We start from the raw sequence: 26,178 nt of genomic DNA, 5'->3' as shown, positions 1-26,178 counted from the left end.
TAACATCGAAACCCTCACTCCTGTTAATGTGACCTGTCCCTGTGAGGCTCTGGTCAATGTTCAGATGGCTGATGTGAGCTGTCCCTCTAAGAAACCCCTGCTGCTGATGGGAACGTAGTCAGTATCTGGTGACAGTTCGAGATGGTATGGTTATCCAGTTTCCCATTGGACTGACCTCATTGTGACTGGTATGATAGGGGAAGGAGTTTCCTCCCCTTCCCGTCATAGACAGAACCTCAGTCCCCTCTCCCATCCTGTTATGGACAGCAATTTTGTCCCTTCTCCCTGCCCATCATGGACGGAACCTCGGTCACCTCACTCCCTGTCATGGACAAGACTATAGTCCTCACACCTGCGCTCTCCCTCCCCACCTCAGACAGAAATTCAGTCACCTCACTCCCTGTCAGGGACAAGACTATAGTCCTCACACCTGCGCTCTCCCTCCCCACCTCAGACAGAAATTCAGTCACCTCACTCCGTCAGGGACAAGACTATAGTCCTCACACCTGCGCTCTCCCTCCCCACCTCAGACAGAAATTCAGTCACCTCACTCCCTGTCAGGGACAAGACTATAGTCCTCACACCTGCGCTCTCCCTCCCCACCTCAGACAGAAATTCAGTCACCTCACTCCGTCAGGGACAAGACTATAGTCCTCACACCTGCTCTCTCTCTCCCCACCTCAGACAGAAATTCAGTCACCTCACTCCGTCAGGGACAAGACTATAGTCCTCACACCTGCGCTCTCCCTCCCCATCACGGACAGAACCTCGGTACCCTCTCCCTCCCTGTCACAGACAGGAAGCAGGAAGTTTTTCAACAGGAGTCTTTGATTGGAGTGCAGTGCAGAGGTAGTAGATGCATTCACAAGGCAGTCCAGCGAAGAGCTTTATAAACCCAAGCTCTGGAAAAAGGGGCACCATCTTGCGGAGTGTTCCTCGTGCCAGCGGTCATTGTCAGAAAGGTCTGAGTCAGTGGCAAGGCTTTGGCTCAACAGGGTTTCAGCGAGAACAGGCGGATGCAGATAAGTAGGTAAGTTCATTCCCGAATTCTTATTTCTGTTTTCTTATTTAGCTGTTGATAGAATAGGGGCTGTGTCTGCAGGGCGAGTGTTCTGTTCCAGGTGTCAGATGTGGGGTTTCCGGGAGTCTACCAGCCTCCCCGATGGCCACATCTGCACCAGGTGCATCGAGATGCAGCTTCTTCGAGACCGTGTTGAGGAACTGGAGCTGCAGCTCGATGACCTTCGGCTCGTTAGGGAATGTGAAGAGGTGATGGACAGGAGCTACAGGAAGGTGGTCACCCCAAGGCAACAAATCTGGTGGCATCTGTTCATCTTGCGAGACCATGGGTCTGCGCCTGGAGGTTTCCAGGGCGCAGGCCTGGGCAGGGTTTGTATGGGAGACCGGCAGTTGCCCAGGCTGCTCCTCTCCCCTCTCCACGCCACCGATGTTGTCCAAGGGAAGGGTAAGGGCCGATACAGCTTGGCACCGGTGTCGTCGCAGGAGTTGCCAGAACGAGGTTGAAGGCAACGTCGGACTGCCTTAGGGACTCCAGCTCCAGATTCGTCCTCAGGGTTTACTCCCGAAGCCTTTCCCATGAGTGGGTACGGCCGCAAGGCAGCGGAGGTTTGAAATCAGAGTTTTCCCTCTCCTAGATGGACTGCCTTCCCAGGCTGACGAGCTCCATCTATCCGAAACGCTGGTTTTAAGGCACCAGGACCCGCCTTCACCCCTTCTCCTGTCAGTAGAAACAGTTCCGCCGGGCTTAGAAGGCTAAGCCACACGAGAAGGCCAGGAGTTGGACTTGGTTGTCAGAGGCTATTTGAGGTACATGCCGTGAGGAACACTTTTCAGTAGTGGGAGCTCCTCCCCACCACCACTCCCCGGCTTGACAACCTTAGGCTACAGGAGACAGATAAATAGGTGACTGTCCGGAGAGTGACAGCATCCCTAAGTCCATCCCCTTCAACGATAAGTACACCATTCCGGGTACTGTTGTAGGGTGCGACCTTCCTGGGGGGAAGCAACAGCCATGCCTCTGGTACCGAGTCCGACCCTGTGGCTCAGAAGGGGAGGGAACTGAAGAGGATGGTAGCAGTGATCGGGGACTCTGTATTTAAGGGGACACAGAGACAATTCTGTGGACATGAGAAAGAAACACGGATGGGACTTTGCCTCCCAGGTGCCAGGGTCCAAGATGTTTCTGAATGCGTCCACAATATCCTGAAAAGGGACAGTGAGCAGTCAGAAGGTGTGGTACAAATCGCTACCAATGACATAGGTAAGAAAAGGGAGGAGGACCTGAAAACAGAATGCAGGGAGTTGTGACGGAAGCTGAGAAGCAGTGCTTCAAGGGTACTAATCTTGTGATTTCAGTCTGTGCCACACGACACTGAGGAAAGGAGTAGAATGAGGGGGCAGGAATTCAGATTTCTGGTTCATTGGGACCTCTTCTCGGGCAGGTGTGACCTGTGCAAAAGGGACAGGTTGCAGTTGTATCCGAGGGCGGCCAATATTCTGGTTAGACCACACTCGGAGTATTGTGTTGAGTTCTGGTCACCTCATTGTGGAGAGGATGTGGGAGCTTCAGAGAGGGTGCAGGGGAGATTCACCAGGATGCTGCCTCGATTAGAGAGCATGTCTTGTGAGGAGAGGTTCAGTGAGTTAGGACTTCTCTCTCTGGAGGATGAGAGGTGACTTGATAGAGGTGTGTAGGATTATGAGTGTCACGGATAGAGGGGACAGTTAGAGCCTTTTCCCCAGGGTGGCAATGGTCAATATTTGAGGACATCTGTTGATGGTGAGTGGAGGAGAGTTTCGGGGAGATTTCAGTCTGGTTATTTTACAGAGAGACCGTTCGGTGCCGGGACTGCACGGCTGGGATTTCCAGCACCCGATGTTGTTATTTCAGACCTGAATCGTTCTCTCTGTGTCTCTGTTCACAGACACTGTCCAGTCTGAGAGTTTCCAGCACCCGATGTCGTTATTTCAGACCTGAATCGTTCTCTCTGTGTCTCTGTTCACAGACACTGTCCAGTCTGAGAGTTTCCAGCACCCGATGTCGTTATTTCAGACCTGAATCGTTCTCTCTGTGTCTCTGTTCACAGACACTGTCCAGTCTGAGAGTTTCCAGCACCCGATGTCGTTATTTCAGACCTGAATCGTTCTCTCTGTGTCTCTGTTCACAGACACTGTCCAGTCTGAGAGTTTCCAGCACCCGATGTTGTTATTTCAGACCTGAATCGTTCTCTCTTTGTCTCTGTTCACAGACACTGTCCAGTCTGAGAGTTTCCAGCACCTGATGTCGTTATTTCAGACCTGAATCGTTCTCTCTTTGTCTCTGTTCACAGACACTGTCCAGTCTGAGAGTTTCCAGCACCTGATGTCGTTATTTCAGACCTGAATCCTTCTCTCTGTGTCTCTGTTCACAGACACTGTCCAGTCTGAGAGTTTCTAGCACCCGATGTTGTTATTTCAGACCTGAATCGTTCTCTCTGTGTCTCTGTTCACAGACACTGTCCAGTCTGAGAGTTTCCAACACCCGATGTTGTTATTTCAGACCTGAATCGTTCTCTCTGTGTCTCTGTTCACAGACACTGTCCAGTCTGAGAGTTTCCAGCACCCGATGTCGTTATTTCAGACCTGAATCGTTCTCTCTGTGTCTCTGTTCACAGACACTGTCCAGTCTGAGAGTTTCCAGCACCCGATGTTGTTATTTCAGACCTTATATGGTCATGGGCAGAACGTGGAGACTCCACACAGACAGCAACTGATATCAGGATCGAACCCACGTCCCCAGAGTGTGCAGCATGACTGGAGGTGTTTATATCAGAGGAATTGGTGTATCTCCTGTGGCCCAGACCAGAAGAAGGGAGAGTGAGACCTTCTATTGGAGATGGACTGTACAGGGGTGAAGTCTGGAAACTGAGCACTGGAGATCCGGATTGCTTCCACCAAAAAGTCCATACTGTCACACACAGTCCTGGTTTCAGCACGGCCATATTTTGCAATCCCTCCTGTACCTGGCACGTTATCATCTCCACATTCCCTGTTTTATTGCAGTTTATTTGAAAGCACTGATCATAGATAAATATTGAAACCATCATTTACCAGAGTTGATCTAAAGCTCTGTTTCCCCACCCTTTCCCTCCAACCATTAAAATGTCCCATACTTGGCATTCCTGTTGCATTCAGCCAATATTTTATGTTGTGTGCATCACGGCTCCTAGTGTCCTTGCAATGCAAAAACAGTTGTGTCTAACGTTCCTGCCCTGGGTGTTGCCCTGTGTTATGTGGCCAATCCTGTTCTGCAGGTATTCAGCAGATCTGCGAAAGGGAAAGTATTTTGAACCAGGGACTACTGGGTAGGGACACGGCATCCAGTAAACAGGCTGAAGGTTTATTCCAGGAGGTAGTTTGTCCCATCTGCCTTGATTTCTTCACCACTCCGGGTAGTTGCGTCCTGGCAAGTCTGGCTGAGAAGGCTGAAGAATTGAACCTGATTCGGAACGAGATGGAGATGAGATCTCAGTGTAAGAAACATCGGGAGGAACTGAAGCTGTTTTGTGACACGGACAAGCAACTGATCTGTGTGATTTGTAGAGACGCGAGAGAACACAAGACTCACAACTTCATGCCCATTGAAGAAGCTGTTGAGATTTACAAGGTAAGTACAAACAGACTTTATCACCTGAATATTTATGGTATTCTTATTTTACTGACGTGTTCTTCTTGAACCCAATCCCAGTGTCAAGTTAAATCGTTGTTCGAATCGCTGACAGAGAAGAAATCTGCCATCCAGGATTTGGAACAGCGACAGAAACAGAAGATTTCTGGAGTGAGGGTGAGATCTGTTTCCAGTTTTCCGGGTCTGTGTGGTTTAATTCTCTTTATTGCAGGGTAACATCAACCATCACCTTTCATTTGACAGGAACAGTCACACAGTCTGCAGGCCAACGTCACATCTGAATTTGCTAAAATACACCAGGTTCTGGCTGAGAGAGAGCAACGCCTACTGAGCGATCTCAGGGCAGAGGAGGAGAAGATTCTGAACACCATGGAGAAAAATCTTCAGGAGATTGAAGAGAATTTAACCTCTGTAGAGGAGAAACTCTCCAAGTTACAGGAACAGATGAATAAGGAAGACAGTGCGATGTTTCTGAAGGTGAGGGATTGTTGTTGAGTGAAAGCCCACAGTCTGTTCTGGAGCAGACCTGCTCTTGTCACCAAACTAATAGATCGAGAGTCTCTCTGGTCTTCCCCGGGATTGAGCTGCTGGGACCTGCATGCTGAGTTATTGATGATCACTTTGTGCAGCCTAAATGTAATATTCCCCTGAACCTCGCGTTAAAATCCATTCGCCGTCCCTCGCGGTGAGAACATGGATGTTCAGTCCCAGTCAATTCATATCTGTGTTTTATTTATTACAGGAAGAATTGTGTCAGGACAGGAGGTAGGGCAGACCCTTTACTGAAACTCTGCACCATTTGTTAAAAACATCTCAGGTAATAGTTCCAGTGACTTTATAACCCACTGTTTGATTTTACAGGGTTAATGAGCAAGCTCAGACATTGTCTGTAACAGAAGGTGCCGTAACCATCGGAGAATTCAGGGACACAATATTGAGAGGGATGTTTGATGCCATGAAGCAAGGTAGAGTTTGTATCAATTCCTGTGTTCCGGTTTATTATAAAAGTGAAGTTACATGGACTGAAGTTGTTAAAGGGATCCTGTAGGTAGTTGTACTTGTGCATATGACGATCAACTGGAGTGAGACTCAGACTTTGAGGAATTCCAGCAATTTGTTTTTATTTTAGACAAGCAACCAGAACTCTGTGTCTATCTCCCTCTATCTCTATCTCTGTGTCTTGAAATCAATCTGTCAATCTCAATATCTCTCTCTCTCTCTCTCTCTCTCAAAATGCTGGTGGAACGCAGCAGGCCAGGCAGCATCGATAGAAAGAAGCAATGTCGACGATTCGGGCCAAGACCCTTCGTCAGGACTTTGTCGGCCCGAAACGTCGACATTGCTTCTCTCTATAGATGCTGCCTGGCCTGCTGCGTTCCACCAGCATTTTGTGTGTGTTTCTTGAATTTCCAACATCTGCAGATTTCCTCATGTTTGATCTCTAACCTCTCTCTCGCCCCCCCATTCTTCGATGTTGTCTGATCTACTGATGATTTCCAGCATCTGTCTCCGAGGGCAACACTGTCTGTAGCCCCACAGCCTGCCCCCAATCCCCAGGATCTCTCTAATTCTCTGCTTCTCCCTCCAGTCTACAAGACTCTGGATGTGGAATCGGCCAAGCTGTGCATCAAGGTGTCTGAGGATCTGAATCGTACAAGAGGGACCGGGACTCAGAATCTGAGTCTCCCTGACACCAGGGACAGGTTAAGACCATAAGACATTCATTTATCAGTTTGATTTGTGTTGCAGTGTCACGAGAGTTAGTGCTGCTACCTCCAGAGACCAGAGTTCAATTCCGGTCATTGGTGTCTTGTGGGGTACAAGGAAGTGGGGAGAGGGGGTATTGGGCTGATGGGATTGCTCCCCTGAGAGTAGATATAAAGACCCAGATGGGAGTGTGAGAGAGAAAACGTTACAGAGAGAGGTAAATTACTTCAGGGCCACTTTGGTAACAGTGTTTCTCGCTCTGTGTTTAGTGAGGAGTACAATAAACCTGGAGATTGGGGAATGAAACTGTTGTCTGAGGCTCTGAGGGACCCGGAGTGTAAAATACAGAAACTGGGGTAAGTATCCGACTGTGAGCCTGTTGACCTTTGGGTGGATAAAGTTCCAATAACGTCCCCAGTTCTGTCCTGATCTAGTAATTTCTGATTAATTAATTAATTAATTTCTAAATTAGTAAATTCCTGATCCCTGCGTCACTGTTCAAACCGTTGATGGTTACCTGTGGAGATTTACACTGAATCTGTTTGTTTCTCTCTTCTGTTTCCTCTCGGTCCATCAGGATGACAGCTGAACGTTTCACATCTGATTTTGAGCATTTCTGCTCCGCTCTCATTACAAACCGCTCACTGAGAGAGGTGGAGCTGGACCTGAGCGACAATAAACTGGGAGATTGGGGAATGAAACCGTTGTCTGAGGCTCTGAGGAACCCGGAGTGTAAAATACAGAAACTGGGGTAAGTACCAGACTGTGAGTGCTTTGGACAGATCATCACTCCATCAATCTCCAATTGACGATGCTGCTGCACAGCCTGATTAACAAGCTCTCACCTCGGGCTCCATCAGGGCCACTCGCCTCCCCCTCTGCAAGGGTCAGAGTGTTTTCAATGCAGTCTGTTCACCTCAGGTCACTGTGTGTGTCTGAGGTGGAATCAGCTCTTCTAACACACCCATGTATGGAAGGAGAATGCAGTTTCCTTCACCGAGTTCCCTGTGGGGTCTCAGACACAACAGGAAATTACTAGTCAGTTGGACACCCTCAGTCTCACAGAAAAATGTGTCGGGAAATGGATCCGGACCACTAAATGTTGAACATTTCTCACTGACGGATTTAAACTTGACTCAGTGTTCTGGTAACTTTACTTCCCCAACCTTTGACCAGGAGCTGGTTTAATATTATCACTGAACTGTAAATCGATGCCACCCTCCGCTCAGTGTAGGGTTGGAGAATATTCTCACAGCGGTGAAACCGGTTTTCAGTGTGGGTGTTTCCCCGAGGCAGCATCGTGTCTGGGTGACTGGGTTGGGATGTACAGTTAACAGAGATGCTGAGAGGAGTCCCCTCCCTGTTTGGTTCTCTGGGCACAACTTGTCTGGCCAGACGGAAAGGGAATTGTGCTGTTGTGTGACAACCCATTCAGAGGATGAGGTATGAGACTAATGTGAGGAACAGAGGGATGTGCTGGGTTTTTCTGTGGAGACGGGACAAGGGGAGGGGAAGCTCGCTCTGTGGAAGGTTACACTGCCTCCCTGTGATTCACTATAGAGCACAAGGTCCGGAGTGCTGGTTCAAAGTTGAAAGTAAAGTTATTTATCGGACTGCATACACGTCACCACATAGAAAGTTGAGATTCTTTTTCTGAAAGCATACTTAGCAAAACTATAGAACAGTTATTGTAAGCTAAATATCACGAACTGTTGACTGTAAACAAACTGTACAAATGCAGATAAAAATTAAGAGCAATAAATAACAAGCATAAACTAACAATATAACAGAGTCCTGAAATGACTTTTTAAATATGTACCTATCCCCTTTTGTTCAAGAAAACATGAGAGTAAGAAGTAGGAGCAGGAGTAGGCCATCTGCCTCATCTCTGTCCTAAATCTACTGCCCCCAAATCTTGAGGCTATGCCCCCTAGTTCTAGTCTCACCTTCCAGTGGAAACAACTTTCCTGCCTTTATCTGATCTATCCCTTTCATAATTTTATACGTTTTATAAGATCTCCTCTTGTCCTTTTGAATTCCAATGAATACAGTCCCAGGCAACTCAGTCTTTCCTCATAGTCTAACCCCTCATCTCTGGAATCAAACTGGTGAACCTCCTCTGCACCACCTCCAAAGCCAGTCTATCCTTCCTCAAGTAAGAGGACCAGAACCAGTATTCACCAGTATAACACAGTACTCCAGGTGCGACCTCACCAGTACCCTGCACAGTTGCAGCATGACCTCCCTGTTCTTAAATTCAATCCCTCTAGCAATGAAGGCCAACATCCCATTTGCCTTCTTGGTAGCCTGCTGCTCCTGCAAACCGACTTTCTGCGATTCATGCGCAAGCACTCGCAAGTCCCTCTGCACAGGAAAATCCTGCAATCTTTTAGCGTTTAAATAACAATCTGATCTTCCAATTTTCCTTCCAACGTGGATGACCAACATTGTACTCCATCTGCCAGACCCTTGCCCACCCACTTAACCTAACTGTATCTCTAGACTCTCCGTATCCTCTGCACAATTTGCTTTTCCACTCAATTCAGTGTCATCAGCGAACTTAGACACACTACACTCTGTCCCCTCTTCCAGATCATTAATGAATATCGTGAACAGTTGTGCGCCCAGCACTGACCCCTGTGGGACACCGCTCATCACTGATCGCCAACCAGAGGAACACCCATGTATTCCAACTCTCATATATAACCATATAAGAATAACAGCACGGAAACAGGCCATCTCGGCTCTTCTAGTCCGTGCCGACGCTTACTCTCACCTAGTCCCACTGGCCTGCACTCAGCCCATAACCCTCCATTCCTTTCCTGTCCATATACCTATCCAATTTTACTTTAAATGACAATACCGAACCTGCCTCTACCACTTCTACTGGAAGTTCATTCCACAAAGCTACCACTCTCTGAGTAAAGAAATTCCCACTCGTGTTACCCTTAAACTTTTGCCCCCTAACTCTCAAATCATGTCCTCTTGTTTGAATCTCCCCTACTCTCAATGGAAAAAGTCTATCCACATCAACTTGATCTATCCCCCTCATTATTTTAAATACCTCTATCAAGTCTCCCCTCAACCTTTTACGCTCCAAAGGATAAAGACCTAACTTGTTCAACCTTTCCCTGTAACTTAGGTGCTGAAACCCAGGTAACATTCTAGTAAATCTCCTCCGTACTCTCTCTATTTTGTTGATATCTTTCCTATAAGTCGGTGACCAGAACTGTACACAATACTCCAAATTTTGCTTTACCAATGCCTTGTACAATTTTAACATTACATCCCAACTCCTATACTCAATGCTCGGATTTATAAAGGCCAGCATACCAAAAGCTTTCTTCACCACCCTATCCACTTGAGATTCCACCTTCAGGGAACTATGCACCATTATTCCTAGATCACTCTGTTCTACTGCATTCTTCAATGCCCTACCATTTACCATGTATGTCCTATTTGGATTATTCCTACCAAAATGTAGCACCTCACACTTATCAACATTAAACTCCATCTGCCATCTTTCAGCCCATTCTTCTAACTGCCCTAAATCTCTCTGCAAGCTTTGAAAACCTACTTCATTATCCACAACGCCACCTACCTTAGTATCAACTGCATACTTACTAATCCAATTTACCACCCCATCATCCAGATCATTAATGTATATGACAAACAACATTGGACCCAATACAGATCCCTGAGGCACACCACTAGTCACCAGCCTCCAACCTGACAAACAGTTATCCACCACTACTCTCTGGCATCATCTATCTAGCCAGTGTTGAATCCATTTTACTACTTCAATATTAATACCTAACGATTGAACCTTCCTTTCTTTCTTTTTAAATCTTTTTATTAATTTTAAGAAAAACATAAGTGAAATATGAATACAAAACGTTTGAGAGTACATAATTAATAGTTTAAATAGACAATCAGATATGTAATAATCAATATATAAAGCCTCCCAAACTCATAGTATTAATGTAAAAGAATTGAAAAAGAAAAAAAAACCCCAAAAAAACTAAAAGAAAACTTAAAAAAAAAACTAACCAACATGGGCAATTGCATAATGTTAAATACATACAGTAGTGCCGATAACTCCGAACCTCCATCCAAATAATTAAGGATAATAAAAGTAAGGTTTAGGATCAGACCATTTAACTCATATGAAAATGTTGAATAAATGGTCTCTAAGTTTCCTCAAATTTAACTGAAGAATCAAAAACCACGCTTCTAATTTTTTCTAAACTCAAACAAGAAATAGTTTGAGAAAACCACTGAAATACAGTTGGAGGGTTAATTTCTTTCCAATTCAGTAAAATAGATCTTCTAGCCATTAATGTAACAAATGCAATCATTCGTTGAGATGAAGCAGATAGACGATTATTATCTATCATTGGTAAACCGAAAATTGCAGTAAAAGGATGCAGTTGAAAATTGATATTTAAAACTCTTGAAATAATATTAAAAATATCTTTCCAATAATTTTGTAAACAAGGACAAGACCAAAACATATGAGTCAATGAAGCAACATCAGAATGACATCTGTCACAGGTTGAATTAACATAAGAATAAAATCGAGCAAGTTTATCTTTAGACATGTGAGCTCTATGTACAACCTTAAATTGTATTAGGGCATGTTTAGCACAGATAGAGGATGAGTTTACCAATGATAAATTTTTTCCCATTGCTCAGTAGATATAGGACAATGCAATTCTTCTTGCCATTCCTTCTTAATTTTTTCTGATACATCTGGCTGTACACTCATAATCATATTATAAATGATAGCTACTAAACCCTTTTGACAAGGATTGAGGGCTAAAATTCTTTCTGTAATGTCCAATGGACATTCTTTCGAAAAAGACTTTAATTCATTATACAGAAAATTTCTGACTTGCAAATATCTAAAAAAATGGGTTTTAGGTAAATTATATTTATTAGATAGCTGTTCAAAGGACATAATGTTATCATCCAAAAACAGATCACAAAAACATGTTATACCTTTTGTTTTCCATAAAAGAAAAGCTTGATCTATAGATGAAGGCCGAAAGAAGTAGTTAGATACTATAGGACATGACAGCATAAACTTATTCAAGCCAAAAGATTTACGAAATTGAAACCAAATTCGTAATGTATACTTGACTATGGGATTAGTTATCTGTTTATTCATTTTAACTAACGAAAAAGGAAGTGAAGATCCTAAGATTGAGATCAATGAAAAATCTTGCACAGATTTACATTCCAAATTTACCCATTGTGGGCAAGCAGCTATAGTCGATTCTTGTGTCCAGAATATTAAATACCGTATATTAACTGCCCAATAGTAAAATCTTAAGTTTGGTAGCGCCAAGCCGCCCTCCTTCTTAGGCTTCTGTAAATATTTTTTGCCTAGTCTAGGATTTTTGTTCTGCCACAAATAAGAAGATATTTTAGAGTCAACAGCATCAAAAAAAGATTTAGGAATAAAAATTGGTAATGCTTGAAATAAATATAAAAATTTAGGTAGTATCATCATCTTAATGGCATTAACTCTGCCTACCAATGACAAAGATAGTGGAGACCACCTATTAGCAAGTTGCTTAATTTGATCGATTAAAGGTAGAGAATTAATTTTAAATAAATCTTTATGTTTTTTAGTAATTTTAATACCTAAATAAGTAAAATAATCTGTAACAATTCTATATGGTACATGATTATAAATTGGAACTTGCATATTTAATGAAAATAGTTCACTCTTATTAAAATTCAATTTATAACCAGAAAAGTTACTAAATTGAGCGAGCAAAGAAGAAATAGCAGGAATAGATCTTTCAGGGTCAGATATATATAATAACAAGTCATCCGCATATAATGATACCTTATACGTCGTCTCCCCACAGGTAATACCGAAAATATTGGGTGATTCACGAATAGCTATAGCCAAGGGTTCTAAAGCAATGTCAAATAATAAGATAGGTACTTTACTCATCCCCATGGGGAAATTCAACATTTTTTTCCAATGTCCCATACACTTATTGTAGCAAAACTAATTACATACAATACTTAACTCAGTAAAAATATGATATGCATCTAAAATCACCCTCTCAAAAAGCATTAATAATAGCTTTTAAAAAGTTCTTAAGTAGTTTACTTAAATACATTGAGTCCTAACCCCGGCACTTAACAAGGACTTAAAGGACAACCTTGCCTTGTACCACGAAATAGCTGAAAAAAAGGTGATCTTTGATTATTGGTAAAAACCGAAGCTAAGGGTTTATGGTATATTAATTTAATCCATGTTATAAATTTTGAACTAAAATTAAAATGTTGCATTGTATTAAATAAATATGGCCATTCGACTCTATCAAATGCTTTTTCGGCATCTAAAGAAATGACACATTCTGGTATTTTAGATGAAGAGGTATAAATAATATTAATTAATTTTCTAATGTTAAAAGATGAATAGCGGTTTTTAATAAATCCAGTCTGATCTTCAGAAATAATTCGAGGTAATATATTTTCTAATCTAATAGCCAAAATTTTACTAAAAATCTTAAAATCCGTATACAACAAGGATTTTCCACTGTAACACTTGATTGGTTCTATTCTCTCACGTCTTATCCTCTTGCTCTTCACATCGTTGTAGAATGCCTTGGGGTTTTCCCTAATCCTGTCCGCCAAAGCCTCTCATGGCCCCTTCTGGCTCTCCTAATTTCATTCTTAAACTCCTTCCTGCTCACCTTATAATCTTCTAGATCTCTATCATTACTTAGTGTTTTGAATCTCATTAGCTCTTCTTTTCTTTTTGACTAGAATTACAACAGCCTTTGTACACCACGGTTCCTGTACCCTACCATCCTTTCCCTGTCTCATTGGAACGCACCTATGCAGAACCCCATGGAAATAACCCCTGAACATTTACCACATTTCTTCCCTGCATTTCTCTGAGGACATCTGTTTCGAATTTATGCTTCCTAGTTCCTGCCTGATTGCTTCCTATTTCTAATTAAAAGTTTCCCTAACTTGTCTGCAACAGAGGTTGTAAATTTTTCACTTTGTGAATGAATCTTGTCCGTGTGGTCCAGTTTCTTCCCACAGTCCAGAGACAGAGCAGTTGGTAGATTAATTTGTTATTGTATATTCTCCTGTGATTAGCCCTGTTTCGTGCGGTAGCTCAGAATAAATAAAATTAATAGAATTTGCGTCTTTCAGGAACATGATGGCAATGAGAAGAAGCTGTTGTGGATGTGGGCCTTCAGGCTCCTGTACCTCCTGTCTGAGGGATTGGCCCAGATGTTGTGGGTTCCTGATGATACAACCAGTCAGAATGCTTTCCAGTGCCCATCTGTGGAAGTCTGCAGTCGTCTGTGATGACATGTCGCTCAATTTCTAAGAATGCTCGTATGCTTTCTTCGTGGTTGCCTCTATGTTCTGGGCCCAGGAGAGATTCTCTGAGATGTTGTCACCCAGGAACTTGCTGTTACTCACCCTTTCCACCGCTCACCCCTCACTGAGGACTGCTGCTAGTTTGTCTGATTTCCCCTTACGCAAGTCCACAGGTAGTTCCTTGGTCTTGCTGACGTTCAGTGTGTGATTGTTCTGCAGACACGACTCGTTCAGCTGATCTGTCTCACTCCTGTACGCCTCCTCATTACCATCTGTGATTCTGCCAACAGCAGTTTTGTAGTCAGTGAATCTGTAGGCAGTGTTGTTCCAGTACTCGGGCACAGAGCCAGTGGTGTGGAGAGAATAGAGCAGAGGGGGTGGTGTTGATGGTGAGTGAGGAGGATGAGGAAGTGAAGGATCCAGTTACCGTGTGAGGGACAGAGACTCACAAATTGGTGATAGAACAACAGGCTGACTTATATTTCCAGTTGTCTGGATCATCCAGAAGGTATCTCCTGTGGATAGATACCTACAGTTGGGGTGACAGGTGAATTGTAGGGGGTCCATGTGATTACTGAAACAGGAGTTGATCTGAGATTTCAGCAAAGCTCAGAGTGTTTTCAATGAGGTCTGTTCACCTCAGGTCACTGTGTGTTTCTGGGGAGTGGGTCTGAGGTAGAATCAGCTCTTCCAGCACACCTCAGCAGCTCCCAGGCAAACTACGCCAGTCCTCAGTGAGAGTTGAGCGGGAGAAAGGGTGTGGAAGGATGGTTGGGCAGCCTTTACTCAGTTCCCGGGGAATGCCAACACAGCAGGAAGTTACAGACCAGTTGGACACCATCAGTCTCACAGCGAAAGGTGTCGGAACATGGGCCCAGGCCACAAATGGTTGTCCAGATCATGAGTTGAAGATTTCTCAGCATTCTTGGTGTTTTCGTAACTTTAATTCTCCAAACTTTGACCCGGAGCTGGTTTAATATTCTCTCTGAACTGTAAACTGTTGAAGCCCTCAGCTCTCAGTGTGGGGTTGGAGAATATTCTTGTTGTGGTGAAACCGGTTTGCAATGTTGGTGTTTCCCCGAAGCAGCATTGTGTCGGTGTGGTGTTGGGTTGGGATGTACAGTTAACATAGATGGTGAGCGGAGTCCCCTGCAGGGTTGGTTCTGTGAGCACAGAATGTCTGGACAGACGGAGAGGCAGTTGTGTCGTCTGACACCCTGTCCAGAGGATGTCCTCTGGGATGATGTGAGGAACACAGGGATGTGCTGGGTTTTTCTGTGGAGATGGGACAAGGGGAGGGGAAACTGGGAGTGTGGAAGGTTACACTGCCTCACTGTGATTCAGTATAGAGCACAAGGTCCAGAGTGGTGGTGTGCTGTGGAGTGGGGCTGGGATGTAGAGGGTGAACACAAATATACAATGTCCCCTGGGTTCTGCCATTTGTTCTGGGGAGATTTGAGTGTTTCCAGTTCGGAAGGTGCAGTGATGTTTATACTCACTGGTGTCTGATGCTGGACATTGGTGTTATCAGTAATTGTGGGGTTAATAAACACTGAACATTACTGTGGGTACAGGTGAAAGTGAGATTAATAAACTCTGGGATTAAACTTCTCATCTCTCTCTGATCCACAGTCTACGGTCTGTCGGTCTCACAGCTGCTGGTGTTGTGGATCTCGTCTCTGCTCTCAGTACAAACCGCTCACTGACGGAGCTGGACCTGGCTTATAATGAACTGGGAGATTCAGGAGTGAAACTGGTGTCTGAGGTTCTGAGGAACCCGGAGTGTAAAATACAGAAACTGCGGTAAGTACCAGACTGGGGGATTGTGACAGATCATCACTCCATCGATCTCCACAGCCCGAGTAACAGGCCCTCACCTCGGGCTCCATCGGGTCCACTCACAAGTTCAGTGTTAAAGTTTATTGTCCAGCCAGACAGACAGACACACATACCTTATTGATCCCGAGGGAAATTGGGTTTCGTTACAGCCGCGCCAACTAAGAATAGTGAAGAAATATAGCTTCCAGAGACAGAGAAGCAGTTTCAGCGACAGGTTACTATCGATGCAATGCTCCTCAGACAGGATGAAGAGGTCAATACTCCCCAATGCCATTAGGCTTTACAATTCAACCGCCAGGACTTAAGAACTTTTTAAAAGCTATTATTAATGCTTTTTGAGATAGTGATTTAGATGCATATAATATTTTTTACTGAGTTAAGTATTGTATGTAATTAGTTTTGCTACAACAAGTGTATGGGACATTGGAAAAAAAGTTGAATTTCCCCATGGGGATGAATAAAGTATCTATCTATCTAAAACCATAAATAATTAAATAATAACAAGTTAATCATGCCAAGTGTAAATAAGACCAGGACCAGACTATTGGCTCAGGGTGTCTGACACTCCGAGGGAGGAGTTGTAAAGTTTGATGGCCACAGGCAGGAATGACTTCCTGTGACGCTCAGTGTTGCATCTCGGTGGAATGAGTCTCTGGCTGAATGTACTCCTATGCCTAACCAGTACGTTATGGAGTCCTGGGCAAATATAACCAGGGTGTAAATGTCATGAAAGTTAGCTTTTTGCAACAACAGTTCAGAGTGTTACAATCATGTCAGACATTAATTACACAAATTAAAATAACATTAATTGCACATAAATTACACAATAAAGGAAAACAAAAATAATAGCATTTTACAGATTGAAGAAACGTACAGAGATGGAATTGGGGTCATTCAGGTCAGTTCAAGAACGTGATGCAGTGGGAAGAAGCTGACTTGTATTTCCAGTTGTCTGGATCATTCAGAACACAGACAAGAAGGCATCTACTGTTGAGCTGTTGGGGTGACAGGTGGATTGAAGGAGCTCCAGTTCCTGGATGAAGCAGAAGTTGATCTGAGACCTTTAAAGTTTCAGAGTGTTTACAATACATCCTGTTCACCTCAGGTCACAGTGTTTGTCTGTGGAGTGGGTCTGAGGTAGAATCAGCTGTTTTAACACACTACATGGGTTGTGTGTGTGTGTGTTAGGAGAATGGGGCAGCCTTTACCCAGTTCCTTCAAAGAGACATGGAGATAATAGGACACTGCGATCTACAAACGTACATCGTAAGGCTGAAGATGTTGCAGACGAGGGAGTATGATCTGTGATGAACAGTGTACAATGTTTCTCAGGGTTTCAGCTGGTTGATCTGGGGAGATCCAAGTGTTTCCATTAGTGAAACTTGGCTACAGGAGGGACAGGACTGGCAGCTCAATGTTCCAGGGTTCTGATGTTTCAGACGTGATAGAGGCAGAGAGATGAAGGGTGGGGGGGTGGCTTTGCTAGTCAGGGAAAATATTACAGCAATGTTTCGGCAGGAAAGATTAGAGGGCTTGTCTACTGAGGCCATATGGGTGGAGCTGAGAAACAGGAAAGGTATGAACACATTAATAGGGTTGTATTATAAACCACCCAATAGTCAGCGAGAATTGGAGGAGCAAATCTGCAGAGAGATAACAGACAACTGCAGGAAACAGAAAGTTGTGATTGTAGGGGATTTTAATTTTCCACATATTGATTGGGACTCCCATACTGTTAAAGGTCTAGATGGGTTAGAGTTTGTGAAATGTGTTCAGGAAAGTTTTCTAAATCAATATATAGATGTCCCAACTAGGGAAGGTGCAATATTAGATCTATTAGGAAATGAGTTAGGACAGATAACGGAAGTGTGTGTAGGGGAACTTTGGTTCCAGTGATCATAACGTCATTAGTTACAACTTGATCATGGATAAAGATAGATCTGGTCCTCGGGTTGAAGTTCTAAACTGGAAAAAGGCCAAATTTGAAGAAATGAGAAAGGATCTAAAAAGCATAGATTGGGACAGATTGTTCTCTGGCAAGGATGTGACTGGTAAATGGGAGGCCTTCAAAGCGGAAATTTTGAGAGCGCAGAGTTTGTATGTTCCTGTCAGGGTTAAAGGCAAAATGGATAAGAATAAGGAACCTTGGTTCTCGAGAGATATTGGAACTCTGATAAAGAAGAAAAGAGAGATGTATAGCATGTATAGGTAACAGGGAGGAAATCAGATGCTTGAGGAATATAAAAAGAGTAAGAAAATACTTAAGAAAGAAATCCGGAGGGCTAAAAGAAGACATGAGGTTGCTTTGCTAGTCAGGGTGAAGGATAATCCTAAGAGCTTCTACAGGTATGTTAAGAGCAAAAGGATAGTAAGGGATAAAATTGGTCCTCTTGAAGATCAGAGTGGTCGGCTATGTATGCAACCAAAAGAAATGGGGGAAATCTTAAATGGGTTATTTTGCATCTGTATTTACTAAGGAACCTGGAATGGAGTCTATAGAAACAAGGCAAACAAGTAGGGAGGTCATGGAACTTATACAGATGGACCTGACAGGGTATTCCCTCGGACCTTCAGGGAGACTAGTGTTGAAATTGCAGGGGCCCTTGCAGAAATATTTAAAATGTCGATATCCACGGGTCAGGTGCTGAAGGATTGGAAGATAGCTCATGTAGTTCCGTTGTTTAAAAAAGGCTCAAAAAGTAAGCTGGGAAATTATAGGCTGGTAAGTTTGACATCGGTAGAAGGTAAATTATTGGAAGGAATACTAAGAGGTAGGATCTACAAGTATTTGGATAGACAGGGACTTATTAGAAACAGTCAGCATGGCTTTGTGTGTGGTAGGTCATGTTTAACCAATCTATTAGAGTTTGTCGAGGAAGTTACCAGGAAAGTGGATGAAGGGAAGGCAGTGGATGTTGTATACCTGGACTTCAGTAAGGCCTTTGACAAGGTTCCGCTTGGGGGGTTAGTTAGGAAGATTCAGTCACTAGGTGTACATGGAGAGGTAGTAAATTGGATTAGACATTGGATCAATGGACGAAGCCAGAGAGTGGTAGTGGAGGATTGCTACTCTGAGTGGAGGCCTGTGACTAGTGGTGTGCCACAGGGATCAGTGCTGGGTCCATTGTTATTTGTCATCGATATCAATGATCTGGATGATAATGTGGCAAATTGGATCAGCAAATTTGCTGATGATACAAAGATTGGAGGTGTAGTGGACAGTGAGGAAGGTTTTCAAAGCTTGCAGAGGGATCTGGACCAGCTGGAGGAATGGGCTGAAAAATGGCAGATGGAGTTTAATACAGACAAGTGTGAGGTATTGCACTTTTGAAGGTCAAACCAAGGTAGAACACACAAGGTAAATGGTAGGGCACTGAGGAGTGCAGTAGAACAGAGGGATCTGGGAGTACAGATACATAATTCCTTACAAGTGGCGTCACAAGTATATAGGGTGGTAGAAAGAGCTTTTGGTACATTGGCCTTTATAAATCAAAGTATTGAGTATAAGAGTTGGAATGTTATGATGAGATTGTATAAGACATTGGTGAGACCGAATTTGGAGTATTGTGTGCAGTTTTGGTCACCGAATTACAAGAACGATATTAATAAGGTTGAAAGAGTGCAGAGAAGGTTTACAAGGATGTTGCCGGAACTTGAGAAACTGAGTTACAGAGAAAGGTTGAATAGGTTAGGACTTTATTCCCTGGAGCATAGAAGAATGAGGGGAGATTTGATAGAGGTATATAAAATTATGATGGGTATAGATAGAGTGAATGCAAGCAGGCTTTTTCCACTGAGTTTAAGGGAGAAAAAAACCAGAGGTCATGGGTTAAGGGTGAAGGGGGAAAAGTTTAAAGGGAATATTAGGGGGGGCTTCTTCATGCAGAGAGTGGTGGGAGTGTGGAATGAGCTGCCAGATGAAATGGTAAATATGGGCTCACTTTTAACATTGAAGAAAAACTTGGACAGGTACATGGATGAGAGGGGTGTGGAGGGATATGGTCCAGATGCAGGTCAGTGGGACTAGGCAGAGAAATGGTTCAGCACAGCCAAGAAGGGCCAAAAGGCCTGTTTCTGTGCTGTAATTTTCTGTGCTTCCATGTCCAGTGTCTGCAGCTGAACATTGGTGTTATCAGTAATTGTCGGATTAATAAACACTGAACATTATTGTGGATATTGGTGAAAGTGGGATTAATAAACCCTGGGATTAAACTTCTCATCTCTCTCTGATCCACAGTCTACAGTCTGTCGGTCTCACAGCTGATGGTGTTGTGGATCTCGCCTCCGCTCTCAGGACAAACCGCTCACTGACTGAGCTGGACCTGGCTGATAATGAACTGGGAGATTCAGGAGTGAAACTGGTGTTTGAGGCTCTGAGGAACCCAGAGTGTAAATTACAGAGAATGGGGTATGTATCACATTGTGTGATGGTGATTTCAGTTACAGACCCAGGCTTGTGTGCATTGAACTCACAGATTCTGGCATTGAGGATCTCGTCTCTGATCTGACTACAAAACACTCAGTGAGGGAATTGGAACTGGATTGGAACACACTCACAGACCGATCTGTCTCCCTCCGCTCTCCATCATCTCGTACTGAACTTCCCAAATCTGGTGCGGCTTGAGTGAGTGTTTGTGGTGACATCTGGTGTGAATAAATATCAGTGAACCCCTGGATGACATTTGTCTGTCAGTGTTGTTGAAATATTAATGTCAGTCCCCGTTACTGACACTGTTGTGTAATCAGTTTGTTTAATCTTTATTCATTCATCTGTTTCAGACTGAGGGGGAATCGGTTCAGTTCAGCTGGAAAGAAACAGCTGAAGTCACTGGAGGGAACCAGACCCGGATTGAGAGTGATCTTCTGAACATCCAACTGTGTGTACATCACCACCTCTGAGATCGGAACATTTCTCTCCCATTTCCCACCCTCCCCTTCGAACCCGAACATCCCAGCTGGAACCAAGTACGTGTCCCTCCTGTGGTGATGTTAAATGCCCGGTCGCAGAGTCACTGTCAATGAGAATATAGTTTAATATCACTGGCATATATCATGAAGTTGTTGTTACTCTGCAACTGTACAGTGCAGTACATAATTAAAAACTATAAATTACAGTTGTAACGTCTAGGCCCGATTGACTCACGTTCGTCGAGGGGAAACTGGCATTGACCCCACCAACAGTGTAATCGTGTACAAACCCACAACATAAAATATCAGACAGTACACAATATGCAATTAAGTGATCACACTTTATAATTATTCCTTGGTGATGGGTTCGTAGAAACAAATGAAATAAAGTTCAGCAAATTTATCGGTTTTGTGCACAAGAAAATTAATACGTTGGAGCTCGTGCCTCCAGATCCTCACACAATGACCTCCGAACCTCTGAACTGCCGAATTCCGGTATCCGCCGTCCTGGGATTCTGACCGCTCCCGCCCATGTCCGTTCTCTTCACTCGCCTTCCCGAAAAGACCACAAACTCTGTCTTGGTACCCCCCATACAAGATAGCATAACAGTCATTTATTGGTTAGCTCTCCATTATCTGTAATTACAACCCAAATATTTACAGCTACAAAGAACCATTACATCACCGATTAACATTACAGAGAAGCCATTTCATTGTAACACGACAGAGAAGCCCTTTTGTTAGCCTTAGCAGTTAACATGGAAGAGAATCCACACAGTAACTATATATATATATAAACAAGGTGTCAAGAAAACAACCTCTCCCTCAATGTCACAAAAAACAAAGGAGCTGGTTGTGGATTACAGGAGGAATGGAGATGGTCTAACCCCTATTGATATCAATGGACCTGGGGCTGAGAGGGTGAACAGCTTTAAGTTCCTCGGCATAAACATCACTGAGGATCTCACGTGGTCTGTACACACCGGCTGTGGGGTGAAAAAGGCACAACAGCCCCTCTTTCACCTCAGACGGTTGAAGAGGTTTGGTATGGGCCCCCAAATCCTGAGGATTTCCTACAGGGACACGATTGAGAGCATCCTGACTGGCTGCGTCACTGCCTGGGACGGGAACTGTACTTCCCTCAATCGCAGGACTCTGCAGAGAGTGGTGCGGACAGCCCAGCGCATCTGTAGATGTGAACTTCCCACTATTCAGGACATTTACAGAGACAGGTGTGTAAAAAGGGCCCGAAGGATCACTGGGGACCCGAGTCACCCCAACCACAAACTGTTCCAGCTGCCACCATCCGGGAAACGGTACCGCAGCATAAAAGCCAGGTCCAACAGGCTCTAGGACCTGCATGCATGTTGGGGTCAGCTACTGGTGTGGCATCCTGTATATCAGTGAGACCTGATGTAGAGTCGGAGATGCCTACGGTCCTTCTGCCAGAAAAAGTAAGATCTCCCTGTGGCCACCCATTACAATTCCCACATGCCAGTCCACAGTCTCCTCTACTGCCTCAATGAGGCCACACACTCAGGGTGGAGGAGCAACACCTTGTATTCCATCTCGGCAGTCTCCAACCCGATGGCTGGGTCTTCTGGTAATTACTCCCCCTTCACCATTCCCCATTCCTGTTTCTCCCCCCCCCCACACCTCATCTCTCTGCCTGCCTATCACCTCCCTCTGGTGCTCTTCCTCATTCCCTTTCTCCCATGGCCTTCTGTCCTCTCCTATCAGACTCCCCCTTCTCCAGCCCTGTATCTCGTTCACCAATCACTTCCCAGCTCCCCTATCAGACTTCTGTCCTCTCCTATCAGACTCCCCCTTCTCCAGTCCTGTATCTCGTTCACCAATCACTTCCCATCTCTCCAATCAGACTCCCCCTTCTCCAGTCCTGTATCTCGTTCACCAATCACTTCCCAGCTCTCCTATCAGACTTCTGTCCTCTCCTATCAGACTTCTGTCCTCTCCTATCAGACTCCCCCTTCTCCAGTCCTGTATCTCGTTCACCAATCACTTCCCAGCTCTCCTATCAGACTTCTGTCCTCTCCTATCAGACTCCCCCTTCTCCAGCCCTGTATCTCGTTCACCAATCACTTCCCAGCTCTCCTATCAGACTCCCCCTTCTCCAGTCCTGTATCTCGTTCACCAATCACTTCCCAGCTCTCCTATCAGACTTCTGTCCTCTCCTATCAGACTCCCCCTTCTCCAGCCCTGTATCTCGTTCTCCAATCACTTCCCAGCTCTCCTATCAGACTCCCCCTTCTCCAGCCCTGTATCTCGTTCACCAATCACTTCCCAGCTCTCCTGTCAGACTTCTGTCCTCTCCTATCAGACTCCCCCTTCTCCAGCCCTGTATCTCGTTCACCAATCACTTCCCAGCTCTCCTATCAGACTCCCCCTTCTCCAGCCCTGTATCTCGTTCACCAATTACTTCCCAGCTCTCCTATCAGACTTCTGTCCTCTCCTATCAGACCCCCTTCTCCAGCCCTGTATCTCGTTCACCAATCACTTCCCAGCTCTCCTATCAGACTCCCCCTTCTCCAGCCCTGTATCTCGTTCACCAATCACTTCCCAGCTCTCCTGTCAGACTTCTGTCCTCTCCTATCAGACTCCCCCCTTCTCCAGCCCTGTATCTCGTTCACCAACCAACTTCCCAGCTCTCCTATCAGACTCCCCCTTCTCCAGTCCTGTATCTCGTTCACCAACCAACTTCCCAGCTCTCCTATCAGACACCCCCCTTCTCCAGTCCTGTATCCCGTTCACCAATCACTTCCCAGCTCTCCTATCAGACTCCCCCTTCTCCAGCCCTGTATCTCGTTCACCAATCACTTCCCAGCTCTCCTATCAGACTTCTATCCTCTCCTATCAGACTCCCCCTTCTCCAGCCCTGTATCTCTTTCACCAATCACTTCCCAGCTCTCCTATCAGACTCCCCCTTCTCCAGTCCTGTATCTCGTTCACCAATCACTTCCCAGCTCTCCTATCAGACACCCCCCTTCTCCAGTCCTGTATCTCGTTCACCAATCACTTCCCAGCTCTCCTATCAGACTTCTGTCCTCTCCTATCAGACTCCCCCTTCTCCAGCCCTGTATCTCGTTCACCAATCACTTCCCAGCTCTCCTATCAGACTTCTGTCCTCTCCTATCAGACTCCCCCTTCTCCAGCCCTGTATCTCGTTCACCAATCACTTCCCAGCTCTCCTATCAGACTCCCCCTTCTCCAGCCCTGTATCTCGTTCACCAATCACTTCCCAGCTCTCCTATCAGACTTCTATCCTCTCCTATCAGACTCCCCCTTCTCCAGTCCTGTATCTCGTTCACCAATCACTTCCCAGCTCTCCTATCAGACTTCTGTCCTCTCCTATCAGACTCCCCCTTCTCCAGCCCTGTATCTCGTTCACCAATCACTTCCCAGCTCTCCTATCAGACTCCCCCTTCTCCAGCCCTGTATCTCGTTCACCAATCACTTCCCAGCTCTCCTATCAGACTTCTATCCTCTCCTATCAGACTCCCCCTTCTCCAGTCCTGTATCTCGTTCACCAATCACTTCCCAGCTCTCCTATCAGACTTCTATCCTCTCCTATCAGACTCCCCCTTCTCCAGTCCTGTATCTCGTTCACCAATCACTTCCCAGCTCTCCTATCAGACTTCTGTCCTCTCCTATCAGACTCCCCCTTCTCCAGCCCTGTATCTCGTTCACCAATCACTTCCCAGCTCTCCTATCAGACTCCCCCTTCTCCAGCCCTGTATCTCGTTCACCAATCACTTCCCAGCTCTCCTATCAGACTTCTGTCCTCTCCTATCAGACTCCCCCTTCTCCAGCCCTGTATCTCGTTCACCAATCACTTCCCAGCTCTCCTATCAGACTTCTGTCCTCTCCTATCAGACTCCCCCTTCTCCAGCCCTGTATCTCGTTCACCAATCACTTCCCAGCTCTCCTATCAGACACCCCCCTTCTCCAGTCCTGTATCTCGTTCACCAATCACTTCCCAGCTCTCCTATCAGACTTCTGTCCTCTCCTATCAGACTCCCCCTTCTCCAGCCCTTTATCTCGTTCACCAATCACTTCCCAGCTCTCCTATCAGACTTCTGTCCTCTCCTATCAGACTCCCCCTTCTCCAGCCCTGTATCTCGTTCACCAATCACTTCCCAGCTCTCCTATCAGACTCCCCCTTCTCCAGCCCTGTATCTCGTTCACCAATCACTTCCCAGCTCTCCTATCAGACTTCTATCCTCTCCTATCAGACTCCCCCTTCTCCAGTCCTGTATCTCGTTCACCAATCACTTCCCAGCTCTCCTATCAGACTTCTGTCCTCTCCTATCAGACTCCCCCTTCTCCAGCCCTGTATCTCGTTCACCAATCACTTCCCAGCTCTCCTATCAGACTCCCCCTTCTCCAGCCCTGTATCTCGTTCACCAATCACTTCCCAGCTCTCCTATCAGACTTCTATCCTCTCCTATCAGACTCCCCCTTCTCCAGTCCTGTATCTCGTTCACCAATCACTTCCCAGCTCTCCTATCAGACTTCTATCCTCTCCTATCAGACTCCCCCTTCTCCAGTCCTGTATCTCGTTCACCAATCACTTCCCAGCTCTCCTATCAGACTTCTGTCCTCTCCTATCAGACTCCCCTTCTCCAGCCCTGTATCTCGTTCACCAATCACTTCCCAGCTCTCCTATCAGACTCCCCCTTCTCCAGCCCTGTATCTCGTTCACCAATCACTTCCCAGCTCTCCTATCAGACTTCTATCCTCTCCTATCAGACTCCCCCTTCTCCAGCCCTGTATCTCGTTCACCAATCACTTCCCAGCTCTTTACTTCATCTCTCCAGTTTCACCTAAAACCTTCTACCTCCTCCTCACCTTCTCAATCTGACTTCTGAGTCCCGATGAAGGGCCTCGACCTGAAATGTCGACTGTTCTTTTCCCCATCGATGCTGCCTGGCCTGCTGAGTTCCTCCAGCATTTTGTGTGTGTTGCTTGGGACTATTAGCGGCCCTGAATAATGGTGAGGCAGGAGATGCTGGGGCAGCTGCAGCGCTTAGCAGGGTTGTCGGAATAGGAGAGGTCGGTGGGGAGGGATGGGTGGACCACAGGGTTTCAGAGGGAGCAATATCTTTGGAAGGCAGAGGGGGAAGAGGAGGGAACAATGTCACACACTCTCTCCCTCTCCCCGGAGGAACTCAGCAGGCCAGGCAGCGTCTATGGAAAAGAGTCAACAGTCGACGCTTCAGGACAAAACCGTTCAGCAGGACCGGAGGAAAAGAAAGGTAGGGGGGAGTGGAGAGACAACACTTCACCTGTCCGTCTGTTGGGGGTCATATACAGTGTTTGGTGCTCCCGGTGTGGCCTCCTGTCTATCGGTGAGACCCGACACAGATTGGGAGATTGCTTTGCCGACCACCGACGCTCCATCTGCTAGAAAAAAGCGGCATCTCCTAGTGGCCACCCATTTTAATTCCAATCCCATTTCCTTTCCAATATGTCCATTCATGGCCTCCACTGTCGTGATTGTTAGGTCTACACTGACTACGTAAAACAACATAAAAACTACACTAGACTGTGTGAGACAGCACAAGGCTACACTGACTACGTAAAACAACCTAAAAACTACACTAGACTGTGTGAGACAGCACAAGGCTACACTGACTACGTAAAACAACATAAAA

The 26,178-nt window shown here is 45.3% G+C and overlaps 1 protein-coding gene across 1 annotated transcript; it reads left to right on the top strand.

The window, feature by feature from the left end:
• Positions 1 to 856: 856 nt before the first annotated feature.
• Positions 857 to 20,909, top strand: LOC140724467 (uncharacterized). Its single transcript, XM_073038918.1, has 13 exons — positions 857 to 1,026; positions 1,122 to 1,363; positions 4,314 to 4,666; positions 4,748 to 4,843; positions 4,931 to 5,164; positions 5,430 to 5,452; positions 5,549 to 5,652; positions 6,276 to 6,390; positions 6,664 to 6,750; positions 6,972 to 7,145; positions 15,392 to 15,562; positions 19,836 to 20,006; positions 20,378 to 20,909. The coding sequence occupies exons 1-13, from the start codon at positions 857 to 859 to the stop codon at positions 20,463 to 20,465; spliced, it is 2,028 nt and encodes a 675-aa protein (XP_072895019.1). The 3' UTR covers positions 20,466 to 20,909.
• Positions 20,910 to 26,178: the final 5,269 nt, after the last annotated feature.

The sequence above is a fragment of the Hemitrygon akajei genome, unplaced genomic scaffold (genome assembly GCF_048418815.1).
Source record: "Hemitrygon akajei unplaced genomic scaffold, sHemAka1.3 Scf000231, whole genome shotgun sequence".
In the NCBI taxonomy this organism is placed as follows: Eukaryota; Metazoa; Chordata; class Chondrichthyes; order Myliobatiformes; family Dasyatidae; genus Hemitrygon; species Hemitrygon akajei.
This window is presented reverse-complemented; position numbering and strand designations above follow the sequence as displayed.